The 14,754-nt window shown below is 45.0% G+C and overlaps 4 protein-coding genes and 1 long non-coding RNA gene across 9 annotated transcripts in view; 2 read left to right on the top strand and 3 right to left on the bottom strand.

Annotated features, from left to right (window-relative positions):
- Window positions 1-5,371, top strand: part of LOC109542203 (glutamate receptor ionotropic, NMDA 2B) — a gene marked incomplete in the record, with an annotated part of 42,080 nt that extends 36,709 nt beyond the window's left edge. Inside the window, 7 exon segments of the mRNA XM_048669975.1 lie at window positions 1,565-1,821; window positions 2,938-3,099; window positions 3,164-3,368; window positions 3,427-3,595; window positions 3,786-3,842; window positions 4,779-4,862; window positions 5,100-5,371. Coding sequence (XP_048525932.1) covers window positions 1,565-1,821; window positions 2,938-3,099; window positions 3,164-3,368; window positions 3,427-3,595; window positions 3,786-3,842; window positions 4,779-4,862; window positions 5,100-5,142 — 977 coding nt within the window.
- A 1,692-nt stretch (window positions 5,372-7,063) lies between these two features.
- On the bottom strand, window positions 7,064-9,740 carry LOC109542247. 2 transcript variants are annotated; one of them, XM_019911390.2, is made up of 8 exons: window positions 9,513-9,740; window positions 9,086-9,407; window positions 8,665-9,031; window positions 8,443-8,609; window positions 8,248-8,380; window positions 7,707-7,956; window positions 7,395-7,652; window positions 7,064-7,330 (listed from the first exon to the last, which is right to left on the bottom strand). In XM_019911390.2, the coding sequence occupies exons 1-8, from the start codon at window positions 9,602-9,604 to the stop codon at window positions 7,219-7,221; spliced, it is 1,701 nt and encodes a 566-aa protein (XP_019766949.2). In that variant the 5' UTR covers window positions 9,605-9,740; the 3' UTR covers window positions 7,064-7,218. The 2 variants fall into 2 exon arrangements, with proteins under 2 accessions (XP_019766949.2, XP_019766950.2); XM_019911391.2 differs by having other exon boundaries at window positions 7,707-7,947.
- Window positions 7,421-8,242, top strand: LOC109542248. The gene is made up of 2 exons (XR_002172405.2): window positions 7,421-7,675; window positions 7,733-8,242. It is a non-coding gene; the product is annotated as an uncharacterized LOC109542248 (long non-coding RNA).
- A 123-nt stretch (window positions 9,741-9,863) lies between the features above and the next one.
- Window positions 9,864-12,225, bottom strand: LOC109542261 (the record flags this gene model as incomplete). Its single annotated transcript, XM_019911411.2, is given in 8 exon segments — window positions 9,864-10,184; window positions 10,236-10,499; window positions 10,553-10,787; window positions 10,842-10,974; window positions 11,043-11,224; window positions 11,272-11,638; window positions 11,699-12,029; window positions 12,096-12,225. Coding segments are annotated over 8 exon segments (1,803 nt in total). The 3' UTR covers window positions 9,864-9,997.
- A 208-nt stretch (window positions 12,226-12,433) lies between these two features.
- LOC109542260 (protein-L-histidine N-pros-methyltransferase) overlaps window positions 12,434-14,754 on the bottom strand; it is a 29,473-nt gene continuing 27,152 nt past the window's right edge. For 3 of the 4 annotated variants that reach the window (XM_048669976.1, XM_019911410.2, XM_048669978.1), the window contains 2 exons: window positions 13,186-13,395; window positions 12,434-12,962 (listed from right to left, as the gene is read on the bottom strand). In XM_048669976.1, coding sequence (XP_048525933.1) covers window positions 12,515-12,962; window positions 13,186-13,395 — 658 coding nt within the window. In that variant the 3' untranslated portion in view covers window positions 12,434-12,514. The remainder of the gene's footprint in view (window positions 12,963-13,185; window positions 13,396-14,754) is intronic. The other variant, XM_048669977.1, reaches the window with a different exon arrangement.

Here is a 14,754-nt window from a genome sequence, read left to right as displayed (position 1 = left end):
TGACTTTAAAGCTGGATCCGCCCCTGACGGGTAGTTCAATTCTTCTAAGGCTTGAAGCAAAATTCCCAACCTCTTAAAAGTTGGAAGCACAAATTTGCTGTTTTCCACATTTTTGCTAGCGGATGCAAATGCGTAATCAACCGCAAAGAGCACTTCGACATCTTTTCGGCCTGCTATGCTTTCGCCGAAAACAGCAGTTTGCGGATGTTTTCGTTCATAACTCAGTAAAAGTGCAAATTTCTGGTTTATCCTAAGAACCTTTTCAATGGAGCATTTCCAGCTCTCTTAATTTCTATTAAGGTGTTGCCTGAAATTCCTAACCTGTAAAAAGCTAAGAGCGAAAGTTTGCGAGATTTTCAATTTTTTCATTCGTATCTCGACTACCGTTAGCAGTATCTGATCGGATGCAATGATCGTTTCGGTAAAGCGTTTCAAGTTCTTCAATTTCATATTAGGGTTTCAAGCAAAATTGTTAATCTCCAACAAGTTAGATGGCAATTTAGATCAATTTTCACCATTTTCGTGCGTATCTCGTCTGCGGTTGCAAACACCCGATCAATCATACAAACAATTTCGGTAAAGTGCCTTGAGCTTTTTTTCTATTTGAGTTTGGCTCAAAATTTATAACCTCTAGAAAATTGGCAACAAAAACCATCAATTTGCCAAATAATTCGTCTCTCGCAAACGGTTGCAAATTTCGGACTTACCGCAAGGATCTTTTCAATAAGGCGTTTCCAGCTCTTTCAGCTCCTATTAAGGTTTCACCCAATATTCTAACCTGTAAAAAGGTATAAGCAAAATTTTGAAAAACCATCACCATTTTCATTCGAATTGTGGAAATGCTTGGCGCAATCGTGGATCTGGTGCCTTTGGAAGATTTAAAAATTGAAAATTTCTAACCTCAAAAAACCTGGAATTCAAAAAAATCTGTTGTTAAAATCGAGGTAAAATTAAACGAAAGCGACGCGACAGAAATGAAATAAACACGGTGATTTAATTCGGCTCCTGCTACCTGAAAACCGAGCGGGAATGCGAAAAACAGCGATAAAAAGACGTTAACGCCTTTTGTGAATGTACTGTGCCGCACGGGGAATCGAAATACAATATATATTTATTGGAAACGGCTTACAATGCTCAGCTCTCAGCTACCGGTGCCGGCTGCGTGTTACAGACGAACAAATACTTCGCGGATTTATCACAAAAGGGTATCAGCAATATGCGAAGCCGCAACTAGGGAATATTAATTCACTGGATACATTGCTTTCTATTTAAAAGCTTTTTGTTCAATCTGGCAACGTGAAACTAATTAGGCGTAGCTGAAGGGTACTAATGAAGGAAAAACTGCAATGTTGATCATGGCTGGTTCATAACTTTTCCAGTTTCGCTTCAAAGCCGATGGCTGAATAATACAGAAAAGAGCGTTTGTTATTGTTCGGGGCCATTTCGCTGCCAAATAGGTTGGCATAATATTCTTTCAACGAGCGCTGGAAAGGGTCCCACAAAGTTGCCAATGCAGTTCTTTTGTAAAATGTCCTTTTCTACAATCTGAACTGGATGCTTTCAGGCATCGATGATATTAGGTTATCGCGTCCCTACTCGCATAAGCCTTCAATCAAGTTTGGCACGATTCCATTCTCGCATACCGACTCGACTTTGGCCAAATACTTCAAAGATATGCACGCTTATATGAAACAGTTCAACAAGACAACCGTGTTGAATGGCGTGGCCACTATCCTGTCGGGCGAAATGGACGCCTTTATCTACGATGGCACCGTTTTGGAGTATCTCACATCGCAAGACGAAGATTGCCGCTTATTGACGGTAAGGCTCTTATTTGGCCCGATTGTGCACTAACTGGCCCACTGCTTGACCAGGGATTTTGATAGTGCAAGCCACTGTATTGGAAGCTCAGATTAAACGGATGCATTTGTTTACGTTTTTCGATGAAAAGTAGGTACTTGCGAGAGCTGCTTTGCCGGCTCGGTATTCAATTTGCTGTATATGAGTGGCATCAACAAGAAAATAGCAGGAAAACTGTAGCCATTAATATAGTTAGTGTTATATTTGCCTAGTTTGTACTAAGCGACAAGCAAATGCCATTAAAATAACAGCGTCGAAATTTTATATTAAAAAGTTCATAAGAATTTTAGGTGGTAATTACCAGAAAACATAATGAAACATTCATCATGACAACACCGCAATGAGGTAGTGGTGATAGTGACATGACAGTTAGAGGGAAGGAGGATTTGTTGGGCAAGTAAATACGGCAATTTCTCGTGTTTTTGGTGATAAGAAGTGATAATCGTGATGTCAGTAAAATGTTGCGCTTAAAAGAAATCGTGCGAAGTGGTTTCATTTGCAGAAATGTTGAGAAAATGGGCCTGAATTTTCCAAACCTGTACGGTTCTGCACGATTGTAAACAGGGACCAGTGGCGTGAGTTGTTTTGAATTTATCAGCTAAGAGCAATATTCGATCCCTATTGAATTGCTATCAAATGCTTAAAAAATTTCCGTTACTTCTATAGCGTCTATAATTTCAAACATATAATGTAGATAAAAACGTCAGAAAATGAATGAATCTTCCATGCTTAGAATAAATCGATTAATACAGATGTTTACTACGCCTATGGCTAGCAGCCAGGCGAGTTGATTTTCCGATGAATTCTACTCTTCGCGCGGTACCTACTTTATCCCTACCGCCTGTTTTTCATTGATAAATCGCCGATCGGTAGAATTTAATGTTGGTCCCAAACAAATCGGGATCGATGAATGACTAGCTTGGTCTATTAATGTCCTTGATTGGAACCAACCAGGGTTGGGTAGTTAAACGAGGTAAACGCACTGTGGTTTGGAGCACGCAATTCAGTGGTCAAGCAGTGGGCCGGTTCGTGAACTTTGTAGCCGAAACTTTTGAATGTTAACACAATGGGTTCTAGGTGGGTTCCTGGCACGCCATGACTGGATACGGCTTGGCCTTTCCCCGCAACTCCAAATACCTGAAGATGTTCAATAAGCGGCTGTTGGATTTTCGGGAAAACGGCGACCTGGAGCGCTTGCGCCGCTACTGGATGACCGGAGTGTGTAAACCTGGAAAGCAGGTAATTTTCCCCGTTCCTCGTTTCCTCTGGTGGTTAAGGAGCAGGGTTTTGGTGTTCGTTGCAGGAGCATAAAAGTTCCGATCCACTGGCTCTGGAACAGTTCTTATCCGCGTTCCTGCTGCTGATGTCGGGCATTTTATTGGCCGCCCTTCTTCTGCTGTTGGAGCACTTGTACTTCAAGTATATCCGGAAGCATTTGGCGAAAACGGACCGCGGCGGATGCTGCGCGTTGATCAGCCTCTCGATGGGCAAAAGTTTGACCTTTAGAGGTACGTCCAAGAGCTAAGGTTGGTGGGCTCCAGGCGAGCTTCCGACTTGGTTTTTCAGGGGCAGTGTTTGAAGCGCAAGATATCCTGCGGAATCATCGATGTCGCGATCCGATTTGCGACACGCATTTGTGGAAGGTGAAGCGCGAGCTCGATGTGGCGCAGCTGCGGATCAAGCAGCTGGAAAAGGAAATGGAAGTGCATGGCATCAAGCCGCCGCCCCGCAAACGGTAAGTCCCGCGCGCTTACCAGCTCCCCACGTAAACTGTACATACAGCTCCACTTGACAATTTGCTGGAAAACGCCCCGCTTGCTCCAACCAGCCCGATCGCTCGCTTAAGCATGTCTGGCCCTCTGCTGACCTTTCGGTCCATTGCCACTGATCCTGACTTACTTTTTCATTATATCTTGAATGGGTAGGCGTCGTCGTAACGCCAGTTGCATCACGTCCTGTCTCAGTTCGTCCAAGTCACCAGAGTAAGTCCATGACTTACGTGTGTTTAGAGTAGCTCTGTGTCTTACCAGTGCATGATGAACGTGCGACTGTCGCTGCTTTCTTTGCATTTTTCCATATTCGCAATGGTCATCGCGACCGCGATGTTAAGAAACTGAAGCCAGATGCACCGATAAATTGGAAAATTCACAGGCAAACAGCCTGAGGATGTGTTCCTCCAGGCTCAATTAACGACTTTAAAGCGAAAACGTACTGTTAAACCCCTAAGAAGGTAATACAGTTTTCCGATGCTGGAATATCAGGTGAAAAGTGCTTGTCAAAACTCAACATTGTCCACCCTTCATCGTTTCTTAACATTTTTCGGTGGAAAACGAGCTGCTCTTTGCCGTCGAATTAAAAAAAAAACCGCTTTTCCTGTGTAGGCGCTAGTAAATAAAATCCGAATGACAGCCAGCAGATCGACTTTAACTAATCACAAACATTAGGGCGCAACACCCTAAAACGATATGCTAATGCCAGTTTCACAACTGTCGCGACCACGCCCTACAGCCAAGCTTTTCAGCCCTTTGGAGACGGAAAACTCCGCTATTCCAAGAATTTTAATCTGAAATTCCCCTGAACTGGCACTTTAGAGCGGCGCTCGAAGCGAATAAAACGCCGAATGATCAACTTTATTCCGCGAGCATTGAAATTGGAAAGTTTTTCGGCAAAGACTCTGCAGAAACGGACATTAGTTAAATGCATACGAAATCAATTAGCCTGATTAGATGCATGATGGTTTTTTCGGGCTTTGCATGCAAAAGTGGATGATTTTAATGGGCAATTTGACTGGATAAATCTTAGCCAAGCGGCGGAAATTGGATTTTTCCCCAGCCCCCGACCGGGGATCGCCTTTCATTGCAATTATGTTGAAACGTGATTTGGCAACCTTTCCCCAATTAATTCCCGGTTTTGTTTAGTATTGTTGTGTCCGGGGAGCAGGCCAAGGCCCGAATGCGCAGCCTGGAGCCTGCAGATAGTGGAAGTTGTTCCGACATCAACGGGTAAGTCTTTTGAACAAAACAAGAAACCATTGTCCATCTACGCACTAACTAGCCCACTGCTTGACCGGCGTTTTTGCTAGTACAAACCACTGTATGCTGGACAGCGACAATCAATAGGCAACCAGTTAAACGAGTTAAACGCACTGTGGTTTGGAGCACACATTTCGCTGGCCAAGCAGTGGGCCTGTTTGTGAACTTTGTAAATGAATGTTGAAACACTGATGATGTTGGACGCAGCCCATCACCAACCGAAATCGCCGAAATGGAAACAGTGCTGTGATGTCCGCCCGAATGCGAAGAAATGGAGGAAATTATCTATATTTTGAACACCAAGGAACAGTTTCAGAATTTAAACACCAAATACTTAACCATTTAGTTTAAGGGGTTTGCAATCTGGGGCTAAGGCTTTGGGCGCATTTTGGCAAGAGCCTCGGATTGGCGGACCCCCATACGAGCGTCGTACAATTCAGATGATTATTACGCATCCTTTGATTGCTCAAGGGTTAAGGGTGTTTTCCTTTTAGTCCGGAAGATTTTTCGGAGAACCTTAATATATTTATATAAATGTATGATTTTAATACTGCAAAATGGACTCTTATGATCTGGTGCATTTAATAATTTTAAAAATAGATTATACTACTGCTGGGTGATGGTGGAGTTGATGTCCTTCTCGTGGGCCTCGACTTTTTTACTCAAGTAGGCGTGCCAACTCCCGCAACAAAAGAATTTATCAAACAATTATAAGGCGTAGATAGTCAGGAAAAATAACCTACTGTACCATACAATTAACTAACTCAGACTAGCGCTGATTTGCTCAAATGATTGCGCCAGTGCTAGCCATTTAGGCTATAATATGTAGCATTATGAATATTCGTGGACTAAGCATAAGAATATAGTAGATAGGCGAAGATATTCGAAATAATCGTTACTATGAGGAGTCGGGGCGTTGCCGAGGTGGTTCCATATGGGAGCCGAATCGAAGATGCACGATGCATGAAGATATTCCGGCAATTTGCATTTTCCTTTCTAGGCCTGCCGATAGCTTTAATAAACGTTTAATCATCCAACTGCTCACTTTTGGCGAAATTAAGGCGATTTAAGTCAACGGATTCGAGAAATAAGCCGATAATCAGAACGTCGATGGAGCCGACTGAGCACCACTGAACGGGCACGACACTGGGTTGGGCGCAAAACTACCCAAACATTTTCAAAATTTAATTTTCCCATTTTGCACCCCGTTCGAAGGGTCAAAGACACAAAAAGAAAGTGAAAATAAGACTTTTCTCAGAAGATAAGTTAGAACTTCGATGGTGGTCATTGTCACTTTAGTCCCCTTGCCTGCATTGTATGAAGTCCTTGATCCATCGACATTCTGATTATTAGACATGGATTGGGGAGTTGTGAATTCCGGTTAGATTATCGTCACACCCGAAAATTGACCAGTTGAGAAGCCTCTGGCATCGCTCCGCATCATGTGCCAAAAAATGTTGTTGCTACATTGTTGTTGCTGTTAATATTTACTGTTGATGTTTTTCACTTTTAAATTTTAAGACTTATTTAGTTTAGCGTGTACGAATGAGAGAAAGGGGGACGGTCGCAACAAGGCCAGCCCCATCGCGCCCCCATACACACACACACACTCACACAACTATAAACGTGGAAAAGAATATGCACTGAAATACTACTATAAATATGTCTATTTTTGTGTGTACATGAACTTTGGAAGAATTTGCATATTTTTGGCCGCGCAGACTGATTTTACGTAATACATTTAGGTCTTAAACGGGGTGTTGGGGATGTGCCAAGCACGAATCGAGGAAGCATCTCAATCAAAACGAACCGGTTTTGTTGTTTTTTACATCCGTGCCTGTACAAACATTGATGTTTTATGTAGACAGACTCAAGTGGCATTCGAGCCGCGTGTTCATTGTCTTGACAAGCGAGGCAATGTATACAGAGTGTTGCCGCCGCACAAAAGAACGCACGCCTGCCGATATCAATTTAATAAGAGCACATCTGTGGATATAATCGAGCATTTAAACACCCTGTACATATTTATGTGTAGGTGCTTCTTGCTCTCGGCCCCGAACTGGCCAATAGCATGAGGTGTGAACATTTTATACAAGCCCATAATACGGATTGTAAATAAACAAATCTAAATATTAAATCAGTCAATACCAATAGAGGAAAATACATGAATGTTGACTATATGTAATCCATATATTTCACTAAACAAAATATTGATGTGGACATCTCTTTTTATACCAGTCGTTTTATTACACTCCCAAACCTCAATAGGGGTGCTTAGGGAACTTTGCGCAACTGCAACAAACAAAAAAGTCAAACGCACCGTTTTTCAGCAGATCTCCTGGTATTTCTCCTTAAACTCCTCTCGCAACTCCTGCGTTCTAAGACTTGCCATTGCGTGCTCAAAAATCGCGCGGATTTGCTCGTTCACATCTGGACCACTGGACGAAACAGTAACGTAAAAACACTTCAAACGCGGACTATTTTGATTCGATTTGATCTTACCTGATAATTCGGGCGATTTCCACTTTACGCAAGTGCACTCTACAGCCAGTGCTCCCGAACTGTTTCATCCACGTGTTGAGAACCGGTTTGGCTCGTACTTGCAAGCCCTCAAGCGGTTGCTGCAGTTCGGCATTCAGCATTTCTTCGTGCAGCTCTTCGCTAGGCGGATCTGTGGCGGAAATGCGGGCGTACAAGTTGCGAGCGCCTGCGATTCCTTCGGTGGCCAGTATGTAGAGGAAATAGCGCGGCTTCATGTGCCTGGAATCAGCAACAACATAAACGTGAGTCCAGCTTGGGCCAAGTCGCACTTACAGGGCCACTAATTTGGAAGTTTTCAGTGACGTTTCGAAGATCTGCCGCCTCTTGGCCGGAGTGAGCTTATCGTAGAGATCGCCCGCCTTCAAGTAGATGTCGAAGAGTTTCACGTAGTTTGGCGCCCGGTTTAACAGAGCCGTGTTGAAGGCGCTCTCGATTTCGCTCCATTCCGCGTCCTGTCTGATCAGGTGCACCACGTAGAGATACCACAGTTTTTCACTTGGCTGTTTTTCCAAATCTGAAACAACTACTTTCTGAATTACATTTAGGAATGTTTTCAGGGCGTTGAAGCCGTGGCCCATGGCAATTTCTTCCTGACGTTTCGTCCACAACTGCGGTGGACATTATCAAAGGCGATGAGGCAGTGGGCGAAGTGATCTCCCGTGCTCTCCGACTAAGACGGAACTGTCTTACGTCACGAACGTCAGACTATTCTAACTAGACGAGTGTTAAACATGCATACGATGACTAATGCAACCCATATACTACTACTAAATTCATAAACCACTTGAAACAAGTTCAGTTAAATTCCGCTTACGGCTTTTCAGCTGCATTGTGAGTAGATCGCCATCTCCCTCCTCACAGAAAAAGACCCATTTTTCCAAATGGTCCTCCGTAAGCGGTATATTTGCGGCAACGGCTGCTTCCAATATTTTCACGCCTAGGCGTTTCTGGAAAACATTAAAAAGCCGCTCTAGTTCTAGCCCAGAAAACTTGACACAATTCTGCTCACCATTGAGGCTTTTCCATCAGGCGAAAAATCCACCAAGAGCGCGTCGACAAATTGTCTGCAAAATTCGGGTTGCTTCTTGGACGGGACTTCGGCAAGGTTGCATTTGAAATCAGCCAGGACTTTTTGAAGCTTCGGCATAGATATACGTGGCTCATTTTTTGTATAGACTGGAAAAATCTTGCCTCAATTACCGTTTTGATTAGTTGGGCGCTAAATACTCACTTATAAATGACCTCAAGGCAATAAAGGCCCACATCGCACCGTCCTGTTTGTGGTGTGTTTTCATTTGCTCGATTACGTAGTCTTGAAGCCCTGGACTGGCTCGCTTCTGTTTAAACCACCCGTAGGCCACCTGAAAGTCCATGCTGGGCAATTTGTTCTCGACCATCATGTCGAGACAGAGCAAAATTTTCTTTTCATTCACGGGGGTATTTTCCAGTTCCAGTTTCATAAAGTCGATGTACAAGGCGCCAAATTTCGGATGCCGCGATTGTCCCCTGAGCAAAACCTTCTGGGCGTCTTGCATCAAGTCATTCTCGTGATACCAATTTGCTATTCTTATGTACACGAGCGGCACGTGAGAGAAGCGCTAAAAAACGAGAATCTCAAACTCAAAATCCCAACGTACGAGTTCGCAACTTACAGCCAGCAAATTCCGGATGTGAATGACTATGAAGCTCTTAAAATGCTCTTTGTAGTTAGACAAAAAGCTAAAATACTCCATGTTGAAGTTATAGTCGGTGGGGAAATAGTCCAAGCCGGTCCGGTAGTGGAGCCGGATTCTTTTCAGGAAGACAAACTCTAAATTCGTCATTTGTTTGCTGCTGTGTTGAACTGCCAAACGACGCTTGATCAATTCTGAAACCAGACCGACTTCGTAGCCGATGGCAGCCTGGAAATGCTTAACATCTTTCAATCCCGTAGCCATCCGGCACTCAAGCGATTTCAGCCTGGATACGATCAAGCTGAAATGGAGAATTCACTGTAAACAGTGGCTGCTACGGTAATTATTGCTTCATTGCCAAAAACTAGTCCCTTTGCCCGGACACCGCGCAAGAAGCCCGACTTACTTAACTTCCTCCTGATTAAACAGCGCTGACTCCTTCATAACGCGAATGCTTGGAGCTATTTGCTCCATGCGTCTTTGCACGTCATCAGCCATTGTAAAGATTGCTGCTTTTAATGGGTAACAGGCCTAAATGCTTGGAAACTTGAGAAAACCAACAATCACTTTCACGTTGTTTTGCTGCTAAATGCTCCGCAAAAGTAAGGTTAAGTCCTTCAACAGAAGTTGATTTGCTTGGAAGATGTGAAGAAGCAATGTTGTCAGTTCTTTTGTTGGAAAAATGGGGCATGGCCCTTGGAGGTGTGATGACATGGGGAATTACTTTACTTATATCAAATATTAAGGACAAGCCACCTAAAGTTTAAACGTATTTTTATTCTCCCTCCAAATATTTACATGTACCGATGGTTCAAAAATCCACAAATTGTAGAACACTCATTTGACAATCGAAACCATGTCCGCTGATACTTTCCAAACAACCTAAGCAACTTAGGGCTCCAACACTTTAGCCCGCACTTCTTCGTAGATTCGTCCCAGCTCATCCAGCAACGTTTGATCGTGTGATCCCAACTTTTCCCGCGCCGCGCTATAGATTTCTGAGAGCGAGTTCAATAACTCTTCCTGGATGGTACTGTACTGCCCATTCAACTCCTGCTGATCATCCGCGTTTATTTTGCTGCAAAACAACGCGCATTGATTGACGGCTCGACTGAGTTTAGCTACTTACGCTTTCTCTAGCACCCACTCCATGTGCACGCGATAGACCTCCAAGTCGCAATGGCCAAGCTGATCGGTCCAGAGCTTCAAAATCTCAGGGATTCGACTTGAGGGTTTGCCATCACACAACTGTCGCAATCTTTCCGCTTCCAGCATATCTTTGTGCAGCTGTTTGCTGTAAGGACGCGTTTTACTGATCGTATTGTAGCAATCACGGGCCGGTTGCAGGCCGAACGACACCAGCGTGTACGTAAAGTAAGCCGGCTTGAAGTGGCTGAAAGGAACAGAATTACTCCAAAATCACTAGTTCTAGCGGGGCCTACATACGAGGCAGTAATGTCGGAGTGGCTCAAGGCCTCTTGAAATACCGCCACTGTCCGGTTTTTGGAGTTCAACATGCAGGCCTTGATGAAGAGATCGAAAAGCCTGATCGCATCGGGACCCACTGCTTTGGTGGCTTCGCGTAACAGCTCATGAGCCTTATCGATGTTGTTGGGCACTTGCAGGACGCTGGAAAGATAGAGGCACCAAAGCAGCTCGGATGTCGGATCTTTATTCACAGCTGCAACAGTTTGGGCGATTGGTTGCTGCGATCTGGACAATTCCTACTACTCACCATACTGAAATCGGTAAGGCTGAAACTCGTTTTTGTCCTCGTAGCAATCCACCCAAGCGGCATAGTGATGCTCCGTCAACTCGACGCCTTTTGTTTTGTATGCATCCTCAAAAGCGTTCCTGGCCAGCTTAATCTAGCAGACACAGATTTACAGTTAGTAAGTGTGAGTGAGTTTTACTCCCACTAACGATTTCCACTCACGATTTCCGGTTCGGGGCTTTTGTTCTTCTGAAGCACCATAAAAGCCAAATAGGCCTGCCAAAGCTCTGGTTCGCTTTTGGCTGGTAGTTTTGCAATGCCTTCCTTGAATTTCGCCACTACTCGCTTCACGGCAGCCAAATTGGCGCTGTACTTGTCCCGCGCCCCGTGCGTTTTAAAGTTGCCTACAAAATTTCCATTAACATCAGAAGTGCAGGAAGTTTGCCCACACCTTTCAACTCCCTCGAGGACAGAAACAGCCACGTCTCCACGTGGTCTTTGAAGTGTTCCTCATACTTGTCCACTGCGTACTTGGCGGCTTCTTCCACCTCACTTTTGTCCAGCAATATGATGGTTTCCTGCATGAACCGGTTCGAGACGTGCTTGATCATCAAGTTGACGCACTCTTTCAGATACGTTATTTTGCTACTGTGGCAGTTGCTGTCCAGCTCGAACTTCAGAATGTCCAGATAAAGGGAAACGTTTTTGGGATTTTGGGTGGCGCCTTTGAAAAGAACGGCCCTAGTCTGAACCGGGCTACCATTCATACTGTGCCATGCAGCGGCTACTCGCACGACCTCAGGCGCGCTTTGCGTTTTCTGCCAAAAGAGGTTTCTTTTCTGCATTGTCCGTCCTTGGCAAATCCATCACTGACTTACCTCAACTGACGCTTTATTGAACGCCGGCAGTATTCGCTTGAACATTTCCACTTCGTGCTGGAAATAGGTGAAGAACTGGATGCACTCAGAGCGCAGATCAGCATCGTCCGGGCTGGAGCTTAGGAGGTTCATGTAAAACTCGCCCACTCGACACTTGAAGTAGGACTCTGCAGCTAGCAAGGCGCCCTCAAGGGCCAAGTTACTGGACTGTCTGCGTCGCGAAATCTGGCTAATTAACCCGGACTCGAACTGAATGGCCCGCCGGTATGTCTGCGAGGACCTGTCCGATAAAACCGACTCGTCATTGTAGCGGATGGTCGTAACCACATTTCTGCAATAAAACCAGGGAAATTAGTTGAAAACCTTCGAGGTTCCAGTAACAGTAATTGGGACGTGCCTGGCCTCTTTCTCGGTGAGAATTCGGTGGTCGACTAGACACTCCACATGCTCGTCCAACAGGTCAATAGATATGGGGCCCGAAATGTGCAAAGGGAGGCTCATTGCGAAAGAATCTACTCAAAGGGGGCAATTTTCCATCAAACAACAATAAACTGCATAACCTAAAACAAGTAACAATTTGAAAGGTTCACTGAATTGACGTAAGCGGCGTTGCCGCGTTATGCACTAGAAGAATTTTGTTTTCCTGCACAACCGAAGACGGCTCCTTTAGGGACATGTGGCGACACTGCCAAAGGGTCACGCAAAAACAGCGACGCGGTAGAAAATAACAAAAAATCACCAAAAATATTTTAATAAAAAGAGTCAAAAACCGGACAAAAAATACTGGTTAAAATAGCAAATAAACAAAGTCTTCTCTTAGGTGTCGCTGGCCTTAAGTACGAATATCGCATCGTCCAGCCAATAGTAGGACTGCTGCAGGTCGCCCTCGCACAAATAGGGCACCCTGCTCCAGGAAAGCACCTCAAAGTGGGCAGGCTTCAGCACGTTGGTGACCAGGCTCTGCACTTGCGCCTCAAAGGTGTCGCCCTCGATGGGCAAGGCCTGCTTAGGCCTGTGGTCGCAGGCACCTTGAAAAACACCAAACGCTGTCTCTAAGGAATCGCAGTCCTGCTTGCTCCCCTCACCTGCCTCAACGTAGGGCGAAAAGGGCAAAACCACCGCAAGCAGGACCAAACCGTCCGGCTTAAGGGCGGTACGGATTTGCGTCAGCAGATCTAAGGGTGTATCGCAACGGTCGATGAGATTCAAGCAGGAAATCACATCGTATTTGTTCGTTCGGTGCCAGGCATCGATGTCTAGGATGCTGAAATTGAACTGCAGTCAATAAGAGCAACCAATTAGAGCAAGTAAAAGACAGCCGTGACTAAATGTGACTCAAGCTGATGCGATGCAAAAAACTGCCTTGAAACTATCCGCGTTAGGTGCCGCATTTGATTAGTTCGCATCGAACGAATGGAGCGATTGGGTGGTTTGCGCGCAATCAAAGCCACATCTGAAGATGCAAACCGCCCCGGATATCAATTTACCTGAAACCTTGCCTCTGTAGCAAATTCTTCATTGCAACACTGACTTCCGTAACGTAAACTCGGTGAAAAAATGGAGCCAACTGGGCAGTAACGTTACCATCGCCCGCTCCCAAATCCAGCAAACTCTGGAACTTGACCGTGTCGTCGACGTTCAGCAGCTTGAGGAGTTGCGGCCTCGAGACCACGAACATGGAACCGCGCTGCAACCATCTGAAAGCAGAAGAAAAAAAAATTGAATTCAATCCAGACCAACAGACACTAAACCCCATAGTTTAGTCTTCGGCCAGCTAATTGCTTCCACTGCCTGCTGTTATGCCATAAAACGGACAATTAGCAGGAGCGCCGGTAATTTTTATTGCCCCCAAATCAACCTGCAAGCGGGAGTAAGCAGTTGAACCACACCAAAAAGGTCTTGGGTTAGACCAGTGTTTGCTCAACAATTCATGAATGGAACCCAAGATTTAAGAAAAATGTTGTGGATTTATGCAACATTCTGTAAGTGAATTAATTAGCAGGGGTTCCTTTCACAGTTTCTCCTCATCGCATATTCAGGAAGAAAAAATGAACGTTCTTCCCCAAACTAGTCGCTGGTGAGACGGTGTTAAATTGCGCAAAGTCTTCGGTGCATTGGTGCGTGCAGGCCAAATCCCATCGCAACCTTACACCAATTCCCAGACAACGTCCAATAAATTACAGAGTTATTAGAATGAGAGTACAAACTGAGAGCAATTGCGACTTATTAATTCGAAACGACCCGATAAACTTCCCATGTTAGAGGACAAGAGCGCGACATTTTACCAGGCCGGCTCTTCGCGGCTCCATGGGGGCCCGGCCACTGTTTAACATTAACAGTTGCAATGCTAATTACTCCCTGGCAACTGGAGGAAAACGAAACGAACCGGACGTAAATCTGGCGATTGGGCCGGCCCAGAGAAAAGCCAACACTTGGACCCAACGTACCGAACAAAGTTGTGTCTTAAAATTGAATTTCCCATGCATATAAACACTTTAAAGTAGAGGCTGGGTAGTAAAAGCCATTCAAACCGGGGCATGGCTGCATCCAAATAAGCACTTAGCCGGATAGAATACGTTTGCAGGCCGTAAAACGACTCCCAGTTGAGCCGTACTGGAATGATTACAATTGGAGACGGCATTTCGATAAGTTGGGGCCTCATCATAAAAATTAAAAAACGTGCCCGACCGGAGTTAATTAGCTAAAAGCCCTTTTTGGAGCCCGTTCGCCGATTGGATGGTTGGTGCGAACACGTCAAATTACGGTTTGCAAACGCCGCCTTTGCGAATGCATCTGATAGCGTCCTCACGATACTTCCTTGGGGCGCGCCTCAAAGCCCGAAACGTCTCTCGTTGCGCCAAATTGGATGGTTTTAATCATGAAATTACCGAGCGCGAGCTCTAATGAGTGATTTATTCTGGATTGGATCCGATCGACACAACTCGGTATCATGTAAGCTGTTTTCCTTGTCCACTGCAACTCACTTTCGATCCCCATTTGGACTGTATGGACGGACCACCTTAAAGGGCAGGGGCGGATCCAGCTTTAAAGTCGGG

The sequence above is a fragment of the Dendroctonus ponderosae genome, unplaced genomic scaffold (assembly GCF_020466585.1).
Source record: "Dendroctonus ponderosae isolate FM_Combo_2020 unplaced genomic scaffold, Dpon_F_20191213v2 Dpon_F_20191213_9, whole genome shotgun sequence".
Taxonomy (NCBI): domain Eukaryota; kingdom Metazoa; phylum Arthropoda; class Insecta; order Coleoptera; family Curculionidae; genus Dendroctonus; species Dendroctonus ponderosae.
This window is presented reverse-complemented; position numbering and strand designations above follow the sequence as displayed.